Genomic DNA, 16,422 nt, shown 5'->3' with positions numbered 1-16,422 from the left:
TACTCAGGTAACTAGATAACTAGGCACCTGTTTGGAACATTCTAGGCCTAATCCTGCACATTCTAGGCACAAGCTGGGCAAAAAAACAGGCACAGAAACTAGGCACAATAAATAAGCACCAAAACATCTAGATATATTTAACTTAACAGCAGGAAAGTGTTTTTTGCTCTTGTATGCCTTTCACGGCCTCTCATGCCTGTGTCTCCCAAAAGCTCCCCCCTCATGGTGTGAGGCACCCTATAAATAGGGCAGCCACTTGGGCTAAATTGGTCCAATTAGGTCTCCTGGGTCCAACCACTGCCATGGGGAGCCCAGACCCAACCATTGTGGTGGGGGAGTCCACCACAGATTATGGCCAAACTCCTCTTCTGAGTCACGGTAAGAAGGGGGGAAAATCACCTTCTCACACAAGCCCACAGCACACAGCCCTCAGTCCATGTCCTCCAGCACGAGCTCGTCCCGCTTCTCCTGGCCACAGAACTCTTTCTTCCTGGCGCTGGAGCTGGCCTGAGGCTCTTCGGGCTGGCTGTCTATGAACACCCGGTTGTGCCGGCCAACGCCGGGCCTCCTGGCATTGACCATGCTGGGCAGCTCCACCAAGCACAGCTGGAACTTGAACGCCGCCTGGAAGCCACGGCGGAAGTTCTCGTTGAAGTAGCCGTACACGATGGGGTTGACGCTGCTGTTGAAGAATGCCAGCCAGTGAGCGAATGGAAAGATGTACGCCGACACCATGTTGATCTGGCTCGGTGTCATGTTGCCGTAGTCCGTCAGCATGATGAGGGTCCACAGTGGCAGCCAGGACACGGTGAAGAGCATGGCCACGATCAGGAGCATGTGGATCACCTTGATCTTGCGGCGGTAGACGCGCCGGCTGTCCTCCTCGGCGCGGCCCTCCCGGAGCTGCACCGGCGACTTGAAGAGCTTGACGGCCACGCGCGTATACATGATGACGATGATGGTGACGGGCGCGAGGTAGATGTGCGCGAAGAGCACTGTGGTGTAGATCTTGTGCATGCTCTGGTCGGGCCAATCCTCCCAGCAGGTGTACAGTGGGTAGGTGTTGTTGTTGACGTCCACCATGAAATGAAAGTCATCTTTGGTCACCGTCAGGGTGGCGGCGGAAGGACACATGATGATGATTGCTAAGGTCCAGATGAAGGCGATGGTGATGATGGCTTGCTTCTGGGTGAGTTTCTGTTGGAATGGGTAGACAATACATCGGAACCTGCGAGGAAGATATTTGGGAAACACAACAAAAGGGTTAAATAAAGGGGTCAATAGACACACTGGGGTCTGGAAGAAGCAGCATTTACTTCTTAAATTCTTCAAATTCATTATTTCTATGTTGTGCTGAAAAAGTCATAACACTGTGACTCTTTAAAAAAAACTTTTGCTTTTACTTTGGGAGTTGGGAATAAACACCTCACTGACCTTTCCACGGCAATGGCCACCAAGGTAAACACAGACGCGGAAACAGATGCTCCTTGTACGAGTCCACTCATTATACAAACCACTTCATCAAATGGCCAACCTGGGGAATGGAGAGCAGAATATTATTACCGCTCGACCATCTGCCTCACGATGAGCCGTCAAATTGTTTTCTTTTTTATTTGGTAAACTTCCCGTGGAACAAGAGCAAAATGTCCCAGAAGGAAGATACTAATTTACATAACTAACTTGTTTCCTTTCTTTGTGTGGCTACTGAATATTCATGGTTAGATAAATAAATAGTGGTATACATTTATAACAACTGAAATTAATCTAGGTGTCAACATTAATATAATAAACTATTTAAATCAGTGTACCACCCATCTACAATTTTTCTTTGACCCCACCTGTTATCAAGTTGTCAGCAAGTGTGATTGGCAAGCACAGGATGCCCACCAAGAGATCGCTAATTGCCAGGTTCAGGATGAAGATGTTGGTGACGGTCCTCATCTGCCTGTTCTTCACCACGATCAGACAGACAAGCGTGTTGCCGATCATGCAGAGGAAGAAGATGAAGATGTAGGCGAACATAACGACTGCCGCTACCGGCCGAGAGTGCTGGTAGTAGGAGGAGAAGGAGTAGTTGCTTGTCTCGTTGGTGACCACCTGGTTGAACGCCCTCATCACTTCGATGGCACCCACCTCCATGTCCAGCACATCTGTGGACGCTGCCACAAACAAAACAGCACAAAACCAAAAATACGAGAATTTTAAATCACAAGATTATGGTTTAATCTTAGCCCAAACCGTGTTCAATGTGCAAAAAGACAACTGATATGTGGTATGGCCAGGCTCATTATCACGACGTTATCACGAAAACAGATATTTTTTGATGTGACATTTTACTCAATCAATGAGAAGGTTTCTGAATGGCTGCACACTGATTCCCCTTTGAGAAAGCCACACAGGTCATTTAACCCAATCATTGGTAATTTGGACCATGATAGTGAGCATAAGTGGCCATTTGCCAGTGGGTGACTGACATGAGAGACCAAAAGAAAATATCGACTTATATCACACTTAATCCTATTCTTCTTCCACTCTCACTCCCAACCCCACCCCTCACAGTTCCTGTTCCCCTCTCTATTCACACCTCAGTTACCCTCAAATCCATATCCACACTTAATCCTGTTCCTCCTCCACTCCCACTCCCCGCACTCTCCTGTTCCCTGTGTTTCTCTGCTTGACCTAAGCATTGGCCCTCCTGATAAGCTGTCCAACCCTCCACACCTCAGACAAGATCCTCATTCACCGGAGCGTGGCTTGCCTCTCAGCTATCACTCTCTCCACACCTCAGTAATCAAGAGCATTTTAATTATACGGACCTCGGACAGGTGTGCTGGGCATCGTCAGAGATAAAGTTTTTTTCTGTGCAGCAGAACTCCTGGCAGAGGGCCATGCACCGCACCACTCCAGCATGGGGAGGCAGGGTTTATCCGACAGGTCCTAAGACATCTGTGTGCCTTCTCTCCCACTCAGCTGCCCCCCCCCCCCCCCCCCCCCCCTCTATCTTTCCCACTGTAGTCATGCTAGGGGGTCTGAGCCTAACTTGACTTGCACTTCTAAAGCAATCTACCTTAAAGTGGCACTGGCAGACCCAGCAGCCTCAAGGCAGTGGCGCAAAAAGTGGGTATGCGCTGTATGCGGCGCATAGGGGCGCCGCACCATGGAGGCGCCAAAGCGATGGTAAAAAAAAATTAAAATTAAAATGTTTGGGGAATTTTCTATACGTAGCTGCTGTTGTGCGTTTCTAAATCATTTCTGCATTTCCTTAATGTTATATAACATTTAAGAGGACTAAACAGGCTAGAGTAGGCGCCTCATCTCTTAAGATTCCATAATAGAATTTTGACATAGAAGAGGGAGCGTGAGCGCCATGACCGCTGAACACACAAGCAGTTAGAACTAGGCTACGAGTAGTGAGTTTAAAATAAACCTTTATTATTTAAAGCCCATACATGATGATGTCTGGCACACTTATTTATTTATTTGTTTAAGAAAAGAAAAAAAAACGTGTGTGGGGGGGCGCCAAAATTGTTGCTGCATACCCCCCTGACACTGGGCAGTTGCACCCCTGCCTCAAGGAGATCACACACACATGCTAACCTTCAAGGAGATCACACGCACATGCTAACCTTCAAGGAGATCACATCCACAGCCACATCATTTCTGCTAAATATTTATGAGACAGAATTTTGTGTGTGAAATAAATGGCACCACAACCTCATTTACTGTGGGTGACACAATACATTGTGCATCTTTTTCATTAACAGCCCTCCAGATTAATTAATTTGTTTTAAACAAGGATTACTGATCTTAAAAAACTGCTTTAGCTTAGACTTTACCAGATATTATATTTGGGATCATGTGAAACCTTGTCTACTCTGAATGCGTAATTTGAAATGCAGAACTGTAGAAAACCAATTCCCATTAAAAAAAATTAAAAAATCCAAGATTGTTAAACCAGAGCACTTGTTAGGAGCTGTCAAGAGCAAATCAAGCCAAACCTAGCCACTGAGGAGGCGAAAAAGAAAAGTGCAAGGGAACAAGGGTTAGGTGAATATGATGAAATAAACAAGACTCCAATGACTACACATAGTTAAGCCCAGAAAGTAATTACTGGAAACAATATGTACAGGATCAGAGCAAAACCAAGTAGCACAAAGAAAAGAAAAGCACAAAAAAGTGTGGAGGATTTTAGTCTTCCTATTTGAGTTAGCTTATTAATGGCTTTTAAAGCCTTCACTTATCAGTCTGTTTCATGGCTAGTCATGCAGCTCTTCTTTCATTCATCCCCACAAGGAACTGCTTTAGTGGCCTTGCTTGACGGCGGGACATAGACACACACTCTCTCTCTCTCTCTCTCTCTCTCTCTCTCTCACACACACACACACACACACACATTCGACATAAAAACATCCAGCTGAGGAAGCATCTCTAGCCCGAAAACAGGTGAGCTGCAAGTCAGTGTAGCTGCAATGCTCTTCATTCAGACGGCCTCATCACTACACTGTAACATTTCTCCCACCAGAGGGAGCTAGCTGACCTGCTACAGCAACTCTAAACTGATGAGAGGAGGATTAGAGGGTTTGTGAGAAGCATCTTGAAACACATAGAGGACATTATTATGTTCTCATTATGTGTGTGTGTTGTTAGTGTTTGTAATACAATGGTGTTGGCTGTAAGTTAACACGTTAATCTTAGCATTTTTGACAATAAAATAAATCATATTTAGGATAACAGCCTTCTTCCTGTGTGCGGGAGTTTGTTTATGCCTGGGTGTGACAACGCGATTACAGGTGGAAAATTGGTATAATGGAAGGAGTTAAAAACACTACAAAACGAGGGGAAATCTACTGTATGGACATATTTCTAGTCAATGCTGGTGTAGTAAATCCTTACAAGTTGTACCTCGTTGTAAAGGTGACTAATCAGGCTTTCCAACGCCAATACAATACCAATTGGTATTATTAAAGGGGAGGAATAATCGACCGAATAATCGACCCTTCTTTTTAGGGGTTTATATAACGTGAGTTGTATTTAGGCATAGCCGATGCCTAGCGTGTGTCTGCAATGTAAGTAAGTAAGTAAGTAAGGTAGGCAGGTAGTTTGGACAAAATTCTTTAATTGCCGTCAGGCTCCTGCTGGGATCGGGCACTATACCCCGGAAATTATGTTGTTGGGAAATAATGTCGTTAGTGGACCAATCACAGCCAAGGGGGTATCCTCCTCTATCCGAAAAGTTCGAAAAATCAGGAGGTGCACGTTTGTGTCCGTCCAGCTCTCCGAGGGGCTCGGATGGGCATTCCACCTGGGGGAAGGTGTTGCCAAGGCGTGCCAAGGCGTGCCCAAGTGTCCCTCTCCGTCCAAAATGCAAGACTGTAAATCTCGCTTTAGTCATTGCTCTCCCATTTGTACTCAGTGTTTCCCCAAATCCCTTGATTCACCAGAGCAGTTGTGTTCAGCTAATGAAGGGTGCAAAATGTGCACAGCAGGGGCATTGCATTGGCATTCACAGGGAAAAGTTTTAGAAGCAGTAGGTTGATATTTGCATTCAGGCTCCCTTGAGATCCTATGGATATCATATCATATAGAAACCACAGAGATCAAGACAGAAGCTGCTGATATAAGAAATGGGCTGGAAACCATCATTCAATCATCCCCAACCATAGGCTGCAACTGCTGCGTAGCAATTAGCGACTGAGCTACTGTGAAAAACTGAGAACGAGGGCCAATATTTGAAAGTGTTGAGAGAGAGAGACTGTGCAAACTCAACATACAGAAATTGCAATAAACAAACAATGTCTTGCAAAATACTCAACGCCTTTGAAAGTCATCACCATTTTTCAATTGCAAAAGATACATATTTGCCCAATCAGCATTTATGTATTGAACACATTTATGCTCTAGAATATTTCCTCAAGGCAAAATCAATTATTTGCTAACTGTCTGCTAACATTAAAGAAAAAATCAATGAAAAACTGATATAAATGTACTACTTGAAATGTAAGCTGTGAAACTGAATAACAAGTGGGCTGCTGTTCATCAGTGAAATGTATTATAAACACTAAATGTATAGTACTTGTTGCTGTGCAGGCAGGATTAACAGCAAATCTTAATGTTCTCTTAGTAGTTTGTAGTAGCTGTGGCCAGTTAAAGCACCTTTGATTATGAGGGTGTGCCTGTTCGTCTCAGATTCGTATTTGTTAAATGAGCTTTCCATAGAGAGGGGCCATGGAATGCCAGCTTGGAGACCTACAATCCACAGAATGGAATAGAATGGAATAGAAGTTCACGGAATAGAGTTTTAGACCTCAAGTGTATGTCAGCACAGAACTAAGAGGAGAATAAATAGGTTAAGATGATATTTGCCAAGATATCCTCCAAGAGGAGCCGGATCAACAAGTACTAAAACCATATCCAAAAATACACGTTATGAAATGGGCCAGAACTGCGTCATCATGGAATAAAATGGGAAGGGAAATGTTAAGTTATGCATATATGTTTTCAGGTGATTTCATGTTTTTAATTCAGTCTCCTTAAAACCGACACATGCGCATTCATATAAATGATGGTCTAGGTCCAATCTTACACCTGCCCATTTAAAAATGTTTTTTTATATATATTTTAAAATAACACAACTTTGTACCTTTTTCATGTGAGTCCGATGACATGTTCCCAGGCGACTGTCCTTTTACTTGATCCCGTAGGTAAAATTTAGATAAGATTAAGGAAGGATTAAACACAATTTTAAGAAAAATTATTCATGCCATCAGATTGCGCTGAAGTCCTCCGTGACTTTGAGGGATTATACCAGTTTTGCCGAACAGGAAAAAACGTCAATCCATCATCAAACCGAAGCGTTGCAATGTAGAGATTTTCTGCAATGTAGAGAAGTTTTCTTCAGCAAAAATCACACTAGTGTGGTAATTACCCTTCGATCGGAAGCTTTATCAGCCAGAGGATGACTGGATGACAACGCGAACTCATCTGTAGCCAAGCACTTCAGTCAGTGCAAGGTAAGAGCGTTGCGATTCCTTTGCGCCCTGTTTGGGCGGGAGGGATGGTCAGGAAATTTGCTCTTTAATACCTGCTACCTTACATCAGATATTTCCCTTTTCGCATTTTGAATTAAGCCAACAGAGCCCAATATTGGTACCTTCTCCAAGTAGGCTACAGCTCTTATCACCAAAAGGCCAGCTTTTTAATAGTATGCCATCAAAAAAAATGTGTAGTCTTAATTGCCTACTGAAAAAGATAACGCCTGCAATGTGCCGATCTTTCCACAGAGAGGAGCTATGGCATTATCACAACACTGTTAAAGGGTAGAGGCAGATTACCTTTAAGCATCAATAGGGAGTTCTGTTCCAAAACTAGTAAGCTAACTGCCTAAAAGGCATGCAAAAACCTTCCAAACAACACCAACAGCCCAGCTGACACTGATAGAAGCTTGCCAACACACTAACTGGTGTGTTTTGGCAGTATAGCTGGCAATGTCATATGTGTGAAAGCTTTTCTTCCATTTTTGCAGGGGGCTCTAGCCGGCTACACAGAATTACATAGGGCATATCTTGGATGGCTAGTAGGGAAGACACAGGTGTTTATCTGTCCTTCACATGACCATATGTTATCAAAATGAATTTGAGGATGGTACCAAAACTACAGCTACTATAGCTTAAGTCAGATGGTTTAAGTCCAGTGGTGGGTTCAGCACCAGAGCACACAGGATATCAATACCCGCGCTACGGTGGAAGGAGGACCTGTCCCACTTGTATAGAATGGTGGGCATTCTGCAGATGGCTAACAGCACGGACAAAGAGGGCAGGGCAGAAACCAAAGGTTATATGGCCAGGGGCCTCTGAAGTCAAGGCATTTAATTGCATCAATTATGATTTGAAATTAATTTAGGAAGTATTGAAGGGTACACCAGAGAATAAATTGAATGTCATGGGTGAGGTCATCTATAATGGCATGGAAAGATATGGCGTTTGTCAGAAAGCTAAGAAGGAAAAGCAAGGTCAAGCCAAGTCTCAAGGCAACAGGTTGAAATAGAAAAGCTGATTTGAGAAAGGAGGCAGGTGAAAAAGCAATGGAAACGAACAGATAATGAACAGAGAGAAGGTTATAGCGTACTGCAGGCAGAAGTAAAGACTAGAGTGACAAGGCTAAGGAAGGCGCAGCTCCTCAGACAAAGAAGGAAGAAGAAAGAACATTCTTCTGCCTTCTACAAGGATCCATATAAGTTTGTGAAGATTTTATCAACTCAAGAGAAAACAGGAATTTTGAGAGTTGAAAGAAATAACCTAGAGAAGTATCTTCAACAACTACACACAGACAATCAGAGGCATGTGGATCTCGTGTTACTGGCAGACATTCAGAGAGAGATAGGCTCACCAGTCGACGATGGCCCACCCAGGTGGAGAGATGTGCAGGTGGCTGTGTGTGGTACAAGGGCTGCATCAGGAACTGGCCATCTCAGGGACAGCACATGGTTAACAAGAACAGCAGCACAGGAAGTTCAGAGAGTAACCAACACACACATGACAACTACAGAACAAAAGTCCAAAAAACTAAAACTAAGGAAACACAACCCAAAACCGTGGCAGACAGTACCTTATAACAAACCTGATATAAAGACCTCAGCAGAGCAGTTTGAGCTAGTGGTAGGCCTAATGTTTATTGGTAACAGACTGGCAATGGGCCCTTTCTACAGTGTGAGGTGAAGTCGTGCAGAAATAATATGTAGCCTGAAGACAGTTGAGTGTACAAATTGGCAGAAATAGAATTTGTTAACAGAAGCATCTTTGTCTGTGTCACAGTCAAGGCTCACAACAGTCCCTCTTGGTGTGGTATCTCTGGCTCTCCCGTTGCTACTCTGGCTACCTCTCTGACAGGAAAGGAGGGGGGGGGGGGGGGGGTTAATTCACAGGCCAACTGAATTTTTCACAGTGACATGCCGAGTACACACTTTAGTCAACAGGGTCAAAAGTAGGGATGGGTATTGTTTGGGTATTTTCCGATACCGGTACTTAACCGATACTTTTAAAACGATACCGGTGCCTAAACGGTGCCTGAACCGATACTTAAAAAAGAAAAAGCACAAATCGAGGATTGACGACATTAAAGAAAGGCTTTTTTTATTGCCAAGGCCAATTTTTTTCTTCAAATTGAACAATATATTAACTGTTTAAAGTATACTATGAATATAAATACATATAAAACACTTGGCTTCAAACTACAGCTTCAAACTAGAATATTATATTAACTGTTAACAACAGTTTACAGTATGCTTAAATAAATGTATCTATAAATCCAGAAATCTCTGTGTGTCTGTCAGTCTAGGGCGTATCTCCCTGATGTTAGTTACGTTAGTTATGAGATTTCGCATGTAGCTTACGCATGTCATGAACCTGTGCATCCTTGATTTTGAAGATTTCTGAATTCATAGTTCGCGAGATATTTGTATTTTATCGTTTGCCGTAGGCACTATGGGTTATCGTTTGCCGTAGGCACTATGGGTAGTGAGGCACTATGGGTAGTGTAGTAATTCAGAGAAAGAGGCGCGGACCCGCGCAACGTGAATGATGTCATAGTCATAGAACAGCCTGGCATGTATCCAACTCTCATTACCATGTTAAGTAGTATATTGTAGTTTGATGTATTTGTATAAGAGTTAGCTTTCTATTCATGCATCTACTGACGCAATGAGAGAGGTTTTCCGATGTATTAGTGTCCCGATGTATCTGTTATAATTCGTGTGTACTTGGTTTCTCATTATTGCAATATTATAAACCGCAGTCTGCATTTACCCTGGCTTGGAGAGGCTGTCATTCCGAAGATACTGTGTGTGATCGCCTTTGCTCTGTATTCATTAAACCTGTCAGAGTGTATTAATAAACGGCTGGGTGCCAATCAAAATCACAACGCAAGAGTGGAGTACTACACCGCTACAAATGGTAGCTTATATTGATAAGCCTCGGAGGCTTTCAGATTGTCCATTGCTTTCCCATCTGTTGCTATGGAGTCCAGGAAATACGCGCAAATCTCTCTGTAAGTTATGTTGGGCCACGTCGTCAGGTTATCCTCTCAGTTCTGCACTGAACAACAGCTACACCTACGTCTGCTAACACTACAGAATGCATAATTCCTACGGGCACTGCACTAGTATAAATAAATACAAAACACACACACACTCTTTACAGACTACAGCTTCAAATTTATGAGCTTATTTGCCTTTGGAGTCAAACATGTATTATTTAGTTTGCATTTATTTCATGAAATTTCACAACTTTCTGAGTTGTTTATACCTAGCTATCTTTTCTATCTTGTTTATAGTTAATCTTGTTACTTTTTTTTTGAGCACACAGAGGGCCTGATTTACTAACATGCGACCACTGAACCTGATTCAATGTGTGTGCTGCTGAATGCCCGCCATCACCTACAGCGAGATGTTTAAAGGAACACGATTATAAAGAATATGCTATTGGTGGCATTAATGCATAAACTGTCTATTATAACAATATAGATGTGTACATGGCGAGATTAATTATTTCTACAAGGGACATGGGTTCACTACAATATATATGGACGTGGGTGCAATCAATGGTTCCGATTACGTTCGGAAAGTTTGCGATTTCAAGAAAAGTCCTGTTTGATGTCTCTAATTTCAGCTATGGCAGTGGGGAAATGTATTGACAAGTGCGCCGTATCAATGCGTCGAGCACCTGGGTGAATATTTGGCTGAGTGAAGGCTGAGATATACCAACTGCAGATGCTATAACTGGTTGAAATTATCCGGAGGCCAATATTTGCAAATTAGTTTTAACAACTGATGGAATGGAATGTGATCGCCAGGTGGAGGGTTAGATGTCTCTCTGATCTGGTCCAGTAATTTAAGTATTGCGTGGCTGGTTAACCTGTACCATCTAATGATTTGTGGTTCGCTTAATTGAAAATGTGTTATACGAGTTGAAAAAATGGTTTCTGTGCGCTGTCTCTTTCTGTGCATGCTGTCTTTCTTCGCATTGCTCTTATAACTGCTGCCATATCACGTTTTCAGACTCAATGGAAATGCGCTTCCTGGTTAAGACGTGCTTTTATGAGGCGGAGAATTATCCCGCAAATTGGAGACGTGCGCTCGACAGGCAGTTTAGTAAATACCACGCAATACATCATTAGGGGCACTTACCTTCTCTCCTCCCATTAAAGTGCGGTTCACGCCTGCGTTACCACCCACGTCCACGTAACCTCCCCTGTTCACACCCACAGGCGTTAATATGCGCTGCGCCCCCTTATTAAATACCGTTTTATGTTTACGACCGCTATTTTACGCCAAAAATGGGCGCAATCCTGTTAGTAAATCAGGCCCAGAGTGCGTGAAAGTGTACTGCCCGGTGGCTATAGGCTTCAACCGGTACCTACCGTTTAAGTTAGTTTGCGGTTGCAGATATGCCCAGGACTCTTGCCTTCTCTCCCCTCTTTAGACGCAATTGTTTTGTTGCATTTGCTGCACGTCACGGTGTTTGAATCTTTTTGTGCGAAATACAGCCACACTTTTGACCGTTAACCTTTCGCTATTTTCTCTGTTAAAAGGTTGATGGTGAGCTCTGTTTGTGCTTGCGCTGTTAAATGCTGCCTGCTTCACTGTCATAAGACTGTTGCTATGAAAACACCAATGAGCGTGAGCGCCACAGGACAAAGTTAACATTGGGAGATGGGGCAGTTTTAAATGTGACCCACGAAATATGCCTGGCAACAAAATAAAAAAAACATTCATACAGATCCATAGGCAGAGATCCCGGGGGGGACGGGGGGGACACGTCCCCCCCTCGCATAAAGTTGTCCCCCCCCAACAAAATAAAAAATAAATAAATAGTAATATGAAACAAACGCACGTCGACACAAGCGTGCTTATTATAAACGAAAAATAATGTGCTTTTTAACTGTTGAAAAACCATGATCCCCCTAATCCTCAAAGTGGTTCGGTTCACATGCTGTTTCCAAAGGGCGGGGCTACAGCTCCGTGTTCCAGTCATCTGCCCAGTACATGGTCAGGTTGTGAGATTGTTTCTCGTCCTCTCTCGCCTGCACTACAACAACGGCAGTACCAGTATTAACCCGACCGGTGGGCTATTGCATGCCCCCATCATTGAGGCAAAGTTAGTGAGTGTCTCACCTCCGTGCTTTTTTTATTTCAGACCAACAAGACTGAATAGGTTCTACGCATATGCACGTTTCTGGTTCAATTCTACAGACTTCCTGGGATTTAAACAAATAAAATAATAATAAATACGAGAATATGTCTACATTCATTGTTTCCATCAGGTCCGCTTCACCTGCTCTCTCTCTGACAGTCATCTCCCTACATTCACTTGATAAAGGCATTTCCCATGAGGCTTTGCTCCGACCATCCTACATTAATAAATGAACAAAAAAACGAATTAAATCGCTGGCCAATTTATATTTCTGGTCATGAAAGTTGTGTAAAGTCTGAATAAAAATAATTTGATCAAGATAGGAGGCTAAGCTAAAATCAGTAGGCTGGATTAATGAGAGTAAGTTTGACACACCATTAGTGAGCTGTAGAGAAACAACAAGTGCTATATATATTGGTTGGACTACTTCCTCCAACCCAGCGGAGATCGTTGAGATTATCACGGGAACATGATCCGATTTTATTAGTTTTAACTCAATGGACGGCTCATGAACTTCACACGGCTGGGCAGGGCAGTAGAGAAGACGTTAATTTGCATGCGGCTGAATTCCTCCTTGAAGAGCCTTGGTTTGCGTTTGAACTTTCAACATTATTTGTCTGTGAGTAGATATTTCGTGTTAGGACATATTGCCGTTTAGGGAAACTGACGTTGAAATTCTGTTTGTCACTGTTATTAGAGAATTCGGTATTTAGCAGCTACGTTATGCTAGGTCTCGTAAATTTTTTTCATGTCCCCCCCCCGGAATTACTATCTGAAATGTTCCCATGTATTGTCCCCCCCTGCAATGAAATGGGATCTCCGCCCCTGTACAGATCATACTCATACATACATACGCCACTCACGTTACTGCTAGTTAGCTATCGCTAGTTTTGTACTGTTTTGGAACCAGCCTCCATGTTTCATGTTGCAGCCTGAAATAATTCCTGTTTATAAGACAACATTTTACGTAAGTTTTGTTCATTTAGCTGCATGCTTTGTTGCTGTTATTCATTTCAATCGGCTCAGGCACCGAAAGGAAGCACCGAAATCTGCGTGACATTTCGGTCCGGGTAGGTACCGGTTGTATAGTCCCGGTGCCATATTGGTACCGGTTCTCGGTACCCAACCCTAGTCAAAAGCCTCCTATCTCCTACTGATACAGAAGCCTTGCAATAGTCTACTTGGCTCCATTGATTTGGTGTGAGGGTTACAATCTCAGACATGACATGACATGTCATTGGCACTGTGGAAAAACAAGGGAGGGTGAGAAGTGATTCACACTTGATACATGTTGTGAAGTGTACTTGTTTGTCTAACATTTGTGTGTGTGTGTCCGTCTGTCGGATGGATGCATTTACTGAGGGCAGCAGTACACACAGAACCGCCACTGATTCCAGGATCATAGACGACACTCTGGAGATGAATGAGCGTCCTTCATGGTTCTCCCTGATCATTAACTAGACCCACTGATGGGGGACCAATTAGGATGCTTTGTGTGTGTACATTTGTACCTATTGACAATTGCTATCTATATATTGACTGCTGGAGAGGTAAACAAGTTGTCAAGCATTGTTGAAGTGTGAGTTGACTTTACATAAAAGCTTATGCATTTGGATACAAATGCAGCACTGTAAGGTGCAAAGAAACTCATACCATCTCAAGTATATTGGTTGTCATGGCTCAGCGAGTGGTAGTCAGTTTGCGCAGCCTGTTTAAGCAGCTCTCCTGCTAAAAAAAAAAAACAGCTCTCCTGTTAAAAAAGAGTTTTCATAGTCTTGCTTGGTCAGGTGGGAGTAATTTTTAAGACCGGCCAGAACTATGGACATGACAGGCATTATTAAAAAAACAAAAAAGGTAATTGGTTGCCATGGCGCTGTGCGAGTGGTGGCCTGTCTTGGAGGCTCTCCTGTGGGTGGACCATGGCCTGGTGGCCTGGATCGTGGACTGCCTCGCCGGCTGACCAAAGTGTGTGGGACTGCGGGCCGGCCTGTCGGATGTGCTGGTGAGCAGCACTGGCGCCTCCCAGGGAACTGTGACGGACCGAGCCTTGGTTGCCGTCGAAATGTGTGGGTTTGGCCCGAAAGCTCAGAGACAGAGTGAGGGTTCAAATAAAAAGTTTTATTAGGCTTCAAAATACCCAGGAGAGCTGATAAGCCTCACAAACATACTGAGGACAAAGAGCAACAGTCTCCACAGTCTCACCTGCTCAGCCTCTAAATGGGGTAGAGGACACAATGCAGCAGTACAGACCCTGAGACAAAAACATAGTATTCCCCCACTATCATCAATCACAGAAATAACTATGTAATTCATAAATCATACCTCAAAGGTTTGTTAAAAACCACCTTATGCAAGTGGTATGGCCCATACCATTTTAGATGTCCCCCCCTAGCCAGTCTAGGCAATTAGCAATATCCATGAGGTGGAATCAATTGTAATCAGTTGTATGAGTGTTTGTGTGTGTGTGTGTGTGCAAACCATGTTTGTTGTGTGCGCTTGTGGTTGCAAAGATAGGGCAGGAGTGGGCTTGTCATGTGCGGTCGCACCACGACCGACACACACCCCCCCACCTCTGGTCTCACGCTGGTTAGCGGGAGAGGAAGTCCGCAGTGACATTTTTCCCCCTTCTATCGGGCCTCCTGCCATGCTGAATTCTGCTCCAGTCCATCCTCTCCGGCCTGCCACACTGAGAGACGGGCTCGGACCATGTCTCGCCTCCAGCAGGAAGACATCCTCAGCCCCACGGGCCATCTCCAGCTCTCTGCCAGTCTCTCCTCCATCGCGGCTTCTGCTTTTGCTGCTTCAAATGCTAATTGAATGCTTCAAATTCAAATTGCTGCTTTGCTGCTCCAAATGAAGGAACTCCTCAAATCAGGATGCAGAAAAAAAGAAAGTAGCGCAAACTATGCTAAAAAAAAAAGATCACTACTCACTCCTGCCCTGTAGGCCAAATCCCACCGCTGCCACCAATTGTGACGGACCGAGCCTCGGTAGCCGTCGGAGAGCCTCCAAACCCACACATTTCGACGGCTACCGAGGCTCGGTCCGTCACAATTGGTGGCAGCGGTGGGATTTGGCCTACAGGGCAGGAGTGAGTAGTGATCTTTTTTTTTTTGCATAGTTTGCGCTACTTTCTTTTATTCTGCATCCTGATTTGAGGAGTTCCTTCATTTGGATGATGGGGCCTAAAAGGGCACGAGCAGAGCTGCGGGATGAAGCAGCAAAAGCAGAAGCCGCGATGGAGGAGAGACTGTGGGAGACGGTGTGGCAGGCCGGAGAGGATGGACTGGAGCAGAATTCAGCATGGCAGGAGGCCCGATAGAAGGGGGAAAAATGTCACTGCGGACTTCCTCTCCCGCTAACCAGCGTGAGACCAGAGGTGGGGGGGTGTGTGTCGGTCGTGGTGCGACCGCACATGACAAGCCCACTCCTGCCCTATCTTTGCAACCACAAGCGCACACAACAGACATGGTTTGCACACACACACACACACAAACACTCATACAACTGATTACAATTGATTCCACCTCATGGATATTGCTAATTGCCTAGACTGGCTAGGGGGGGACATCTAAAATGGTATGGGCAATACCACTTGCATAAGGTGTTTTTTAACAAACCTTTGAGGTATGATTTATGAATTACATAGTTATTTTTGTGATTGATGATAGTGGGGGAATACTATGTTTTTGTCTCAGGGTCTGTACTGCTGCATTGTGTCCTCTACCCCATTTAGAGGCTGAGCAGGTGAGACTGTGGAGACTGTTGCTCTTTGTCCTCAGTATGTTTGTGAGGCTTATCAGCTCTCCTGGGTATTTTGAAGCCTAATAAAACTTTTTATTTGAACCCTCACTCTGTCTCTGAGCTTTCGGGCCAAACCCACACATTTCGACGGCAACCAAGGCTCGGTCCGTCACAGTTCCCTGGGAGGCGCCAGTGCTGCTCACCAGCACATCCGACAGGCCGGCCCGCAGTCCCACACACTTTGGTCAGCCGGCGAGGCAGTCCACGATCCGGGCCACCAGGCCATGGTCCACCCACAAAGTGCCTCCCTGCAGTCCTCATGTTCGGGAGAGAGCTTTGGACCATGGTATTCGCTCCCCCGACGGGACCGGAAGTGAGTGGCGAGCATGGACTGGGCTATAACCACCATCTGTGAGGGCAGCTGAGGGAGATGCACGAGCTGGTCAGGTTGGCACTGACAGAGGCTGGGCCTCGCCCAAAACAAACCAATGAC

General features: G+C 44.5%; 1 protein-coding gene across 1 annotated transcript; it reads right to left on the bottom strand.

Annotated features, from left to right (window-relative positions):
• Positions 1-429: 429 nt before the first annotated feature.
• Positions 430-2,838, bottom strand: LOC308362724 (neuropeptide FF receptor 1; the record flags this gene model as incomplete). Its single annotated transcript, XM_080835451.1, has 4 exons — positions 430-1,228; positions 1,435-1,534; positions 1,839-2,159; positions 2,817-2,838. The coding sequence occupies 4 exons, from the start codon at positions 2,836-2,838 to the stop codon at positions 430-432; spliced, it is 1,242 nt and encodes a 413-aa protein (XP_080691577.1).
• Between the last annotated feature and the right edge of the window lie 13,584 nt (positions 2,839-16,422).

Source organism: Sprattus sprattus, assembly GCF_963457725.1.
Source record: "Sprattus sprattus genome assembly, chromosome: 3".
Taxonomy (NCBI): Eukaryota; Metazoa; Chordata; class Actinopteri; order Clupeiformes; family Clupeidae; genus Sprattus; species Sprattus sprattus.
The sequence above is the reverse complement of the archived record's forward strand: the minus strand, read 5'-3'. Positions and strand labels throughout refer to the sequence as shown.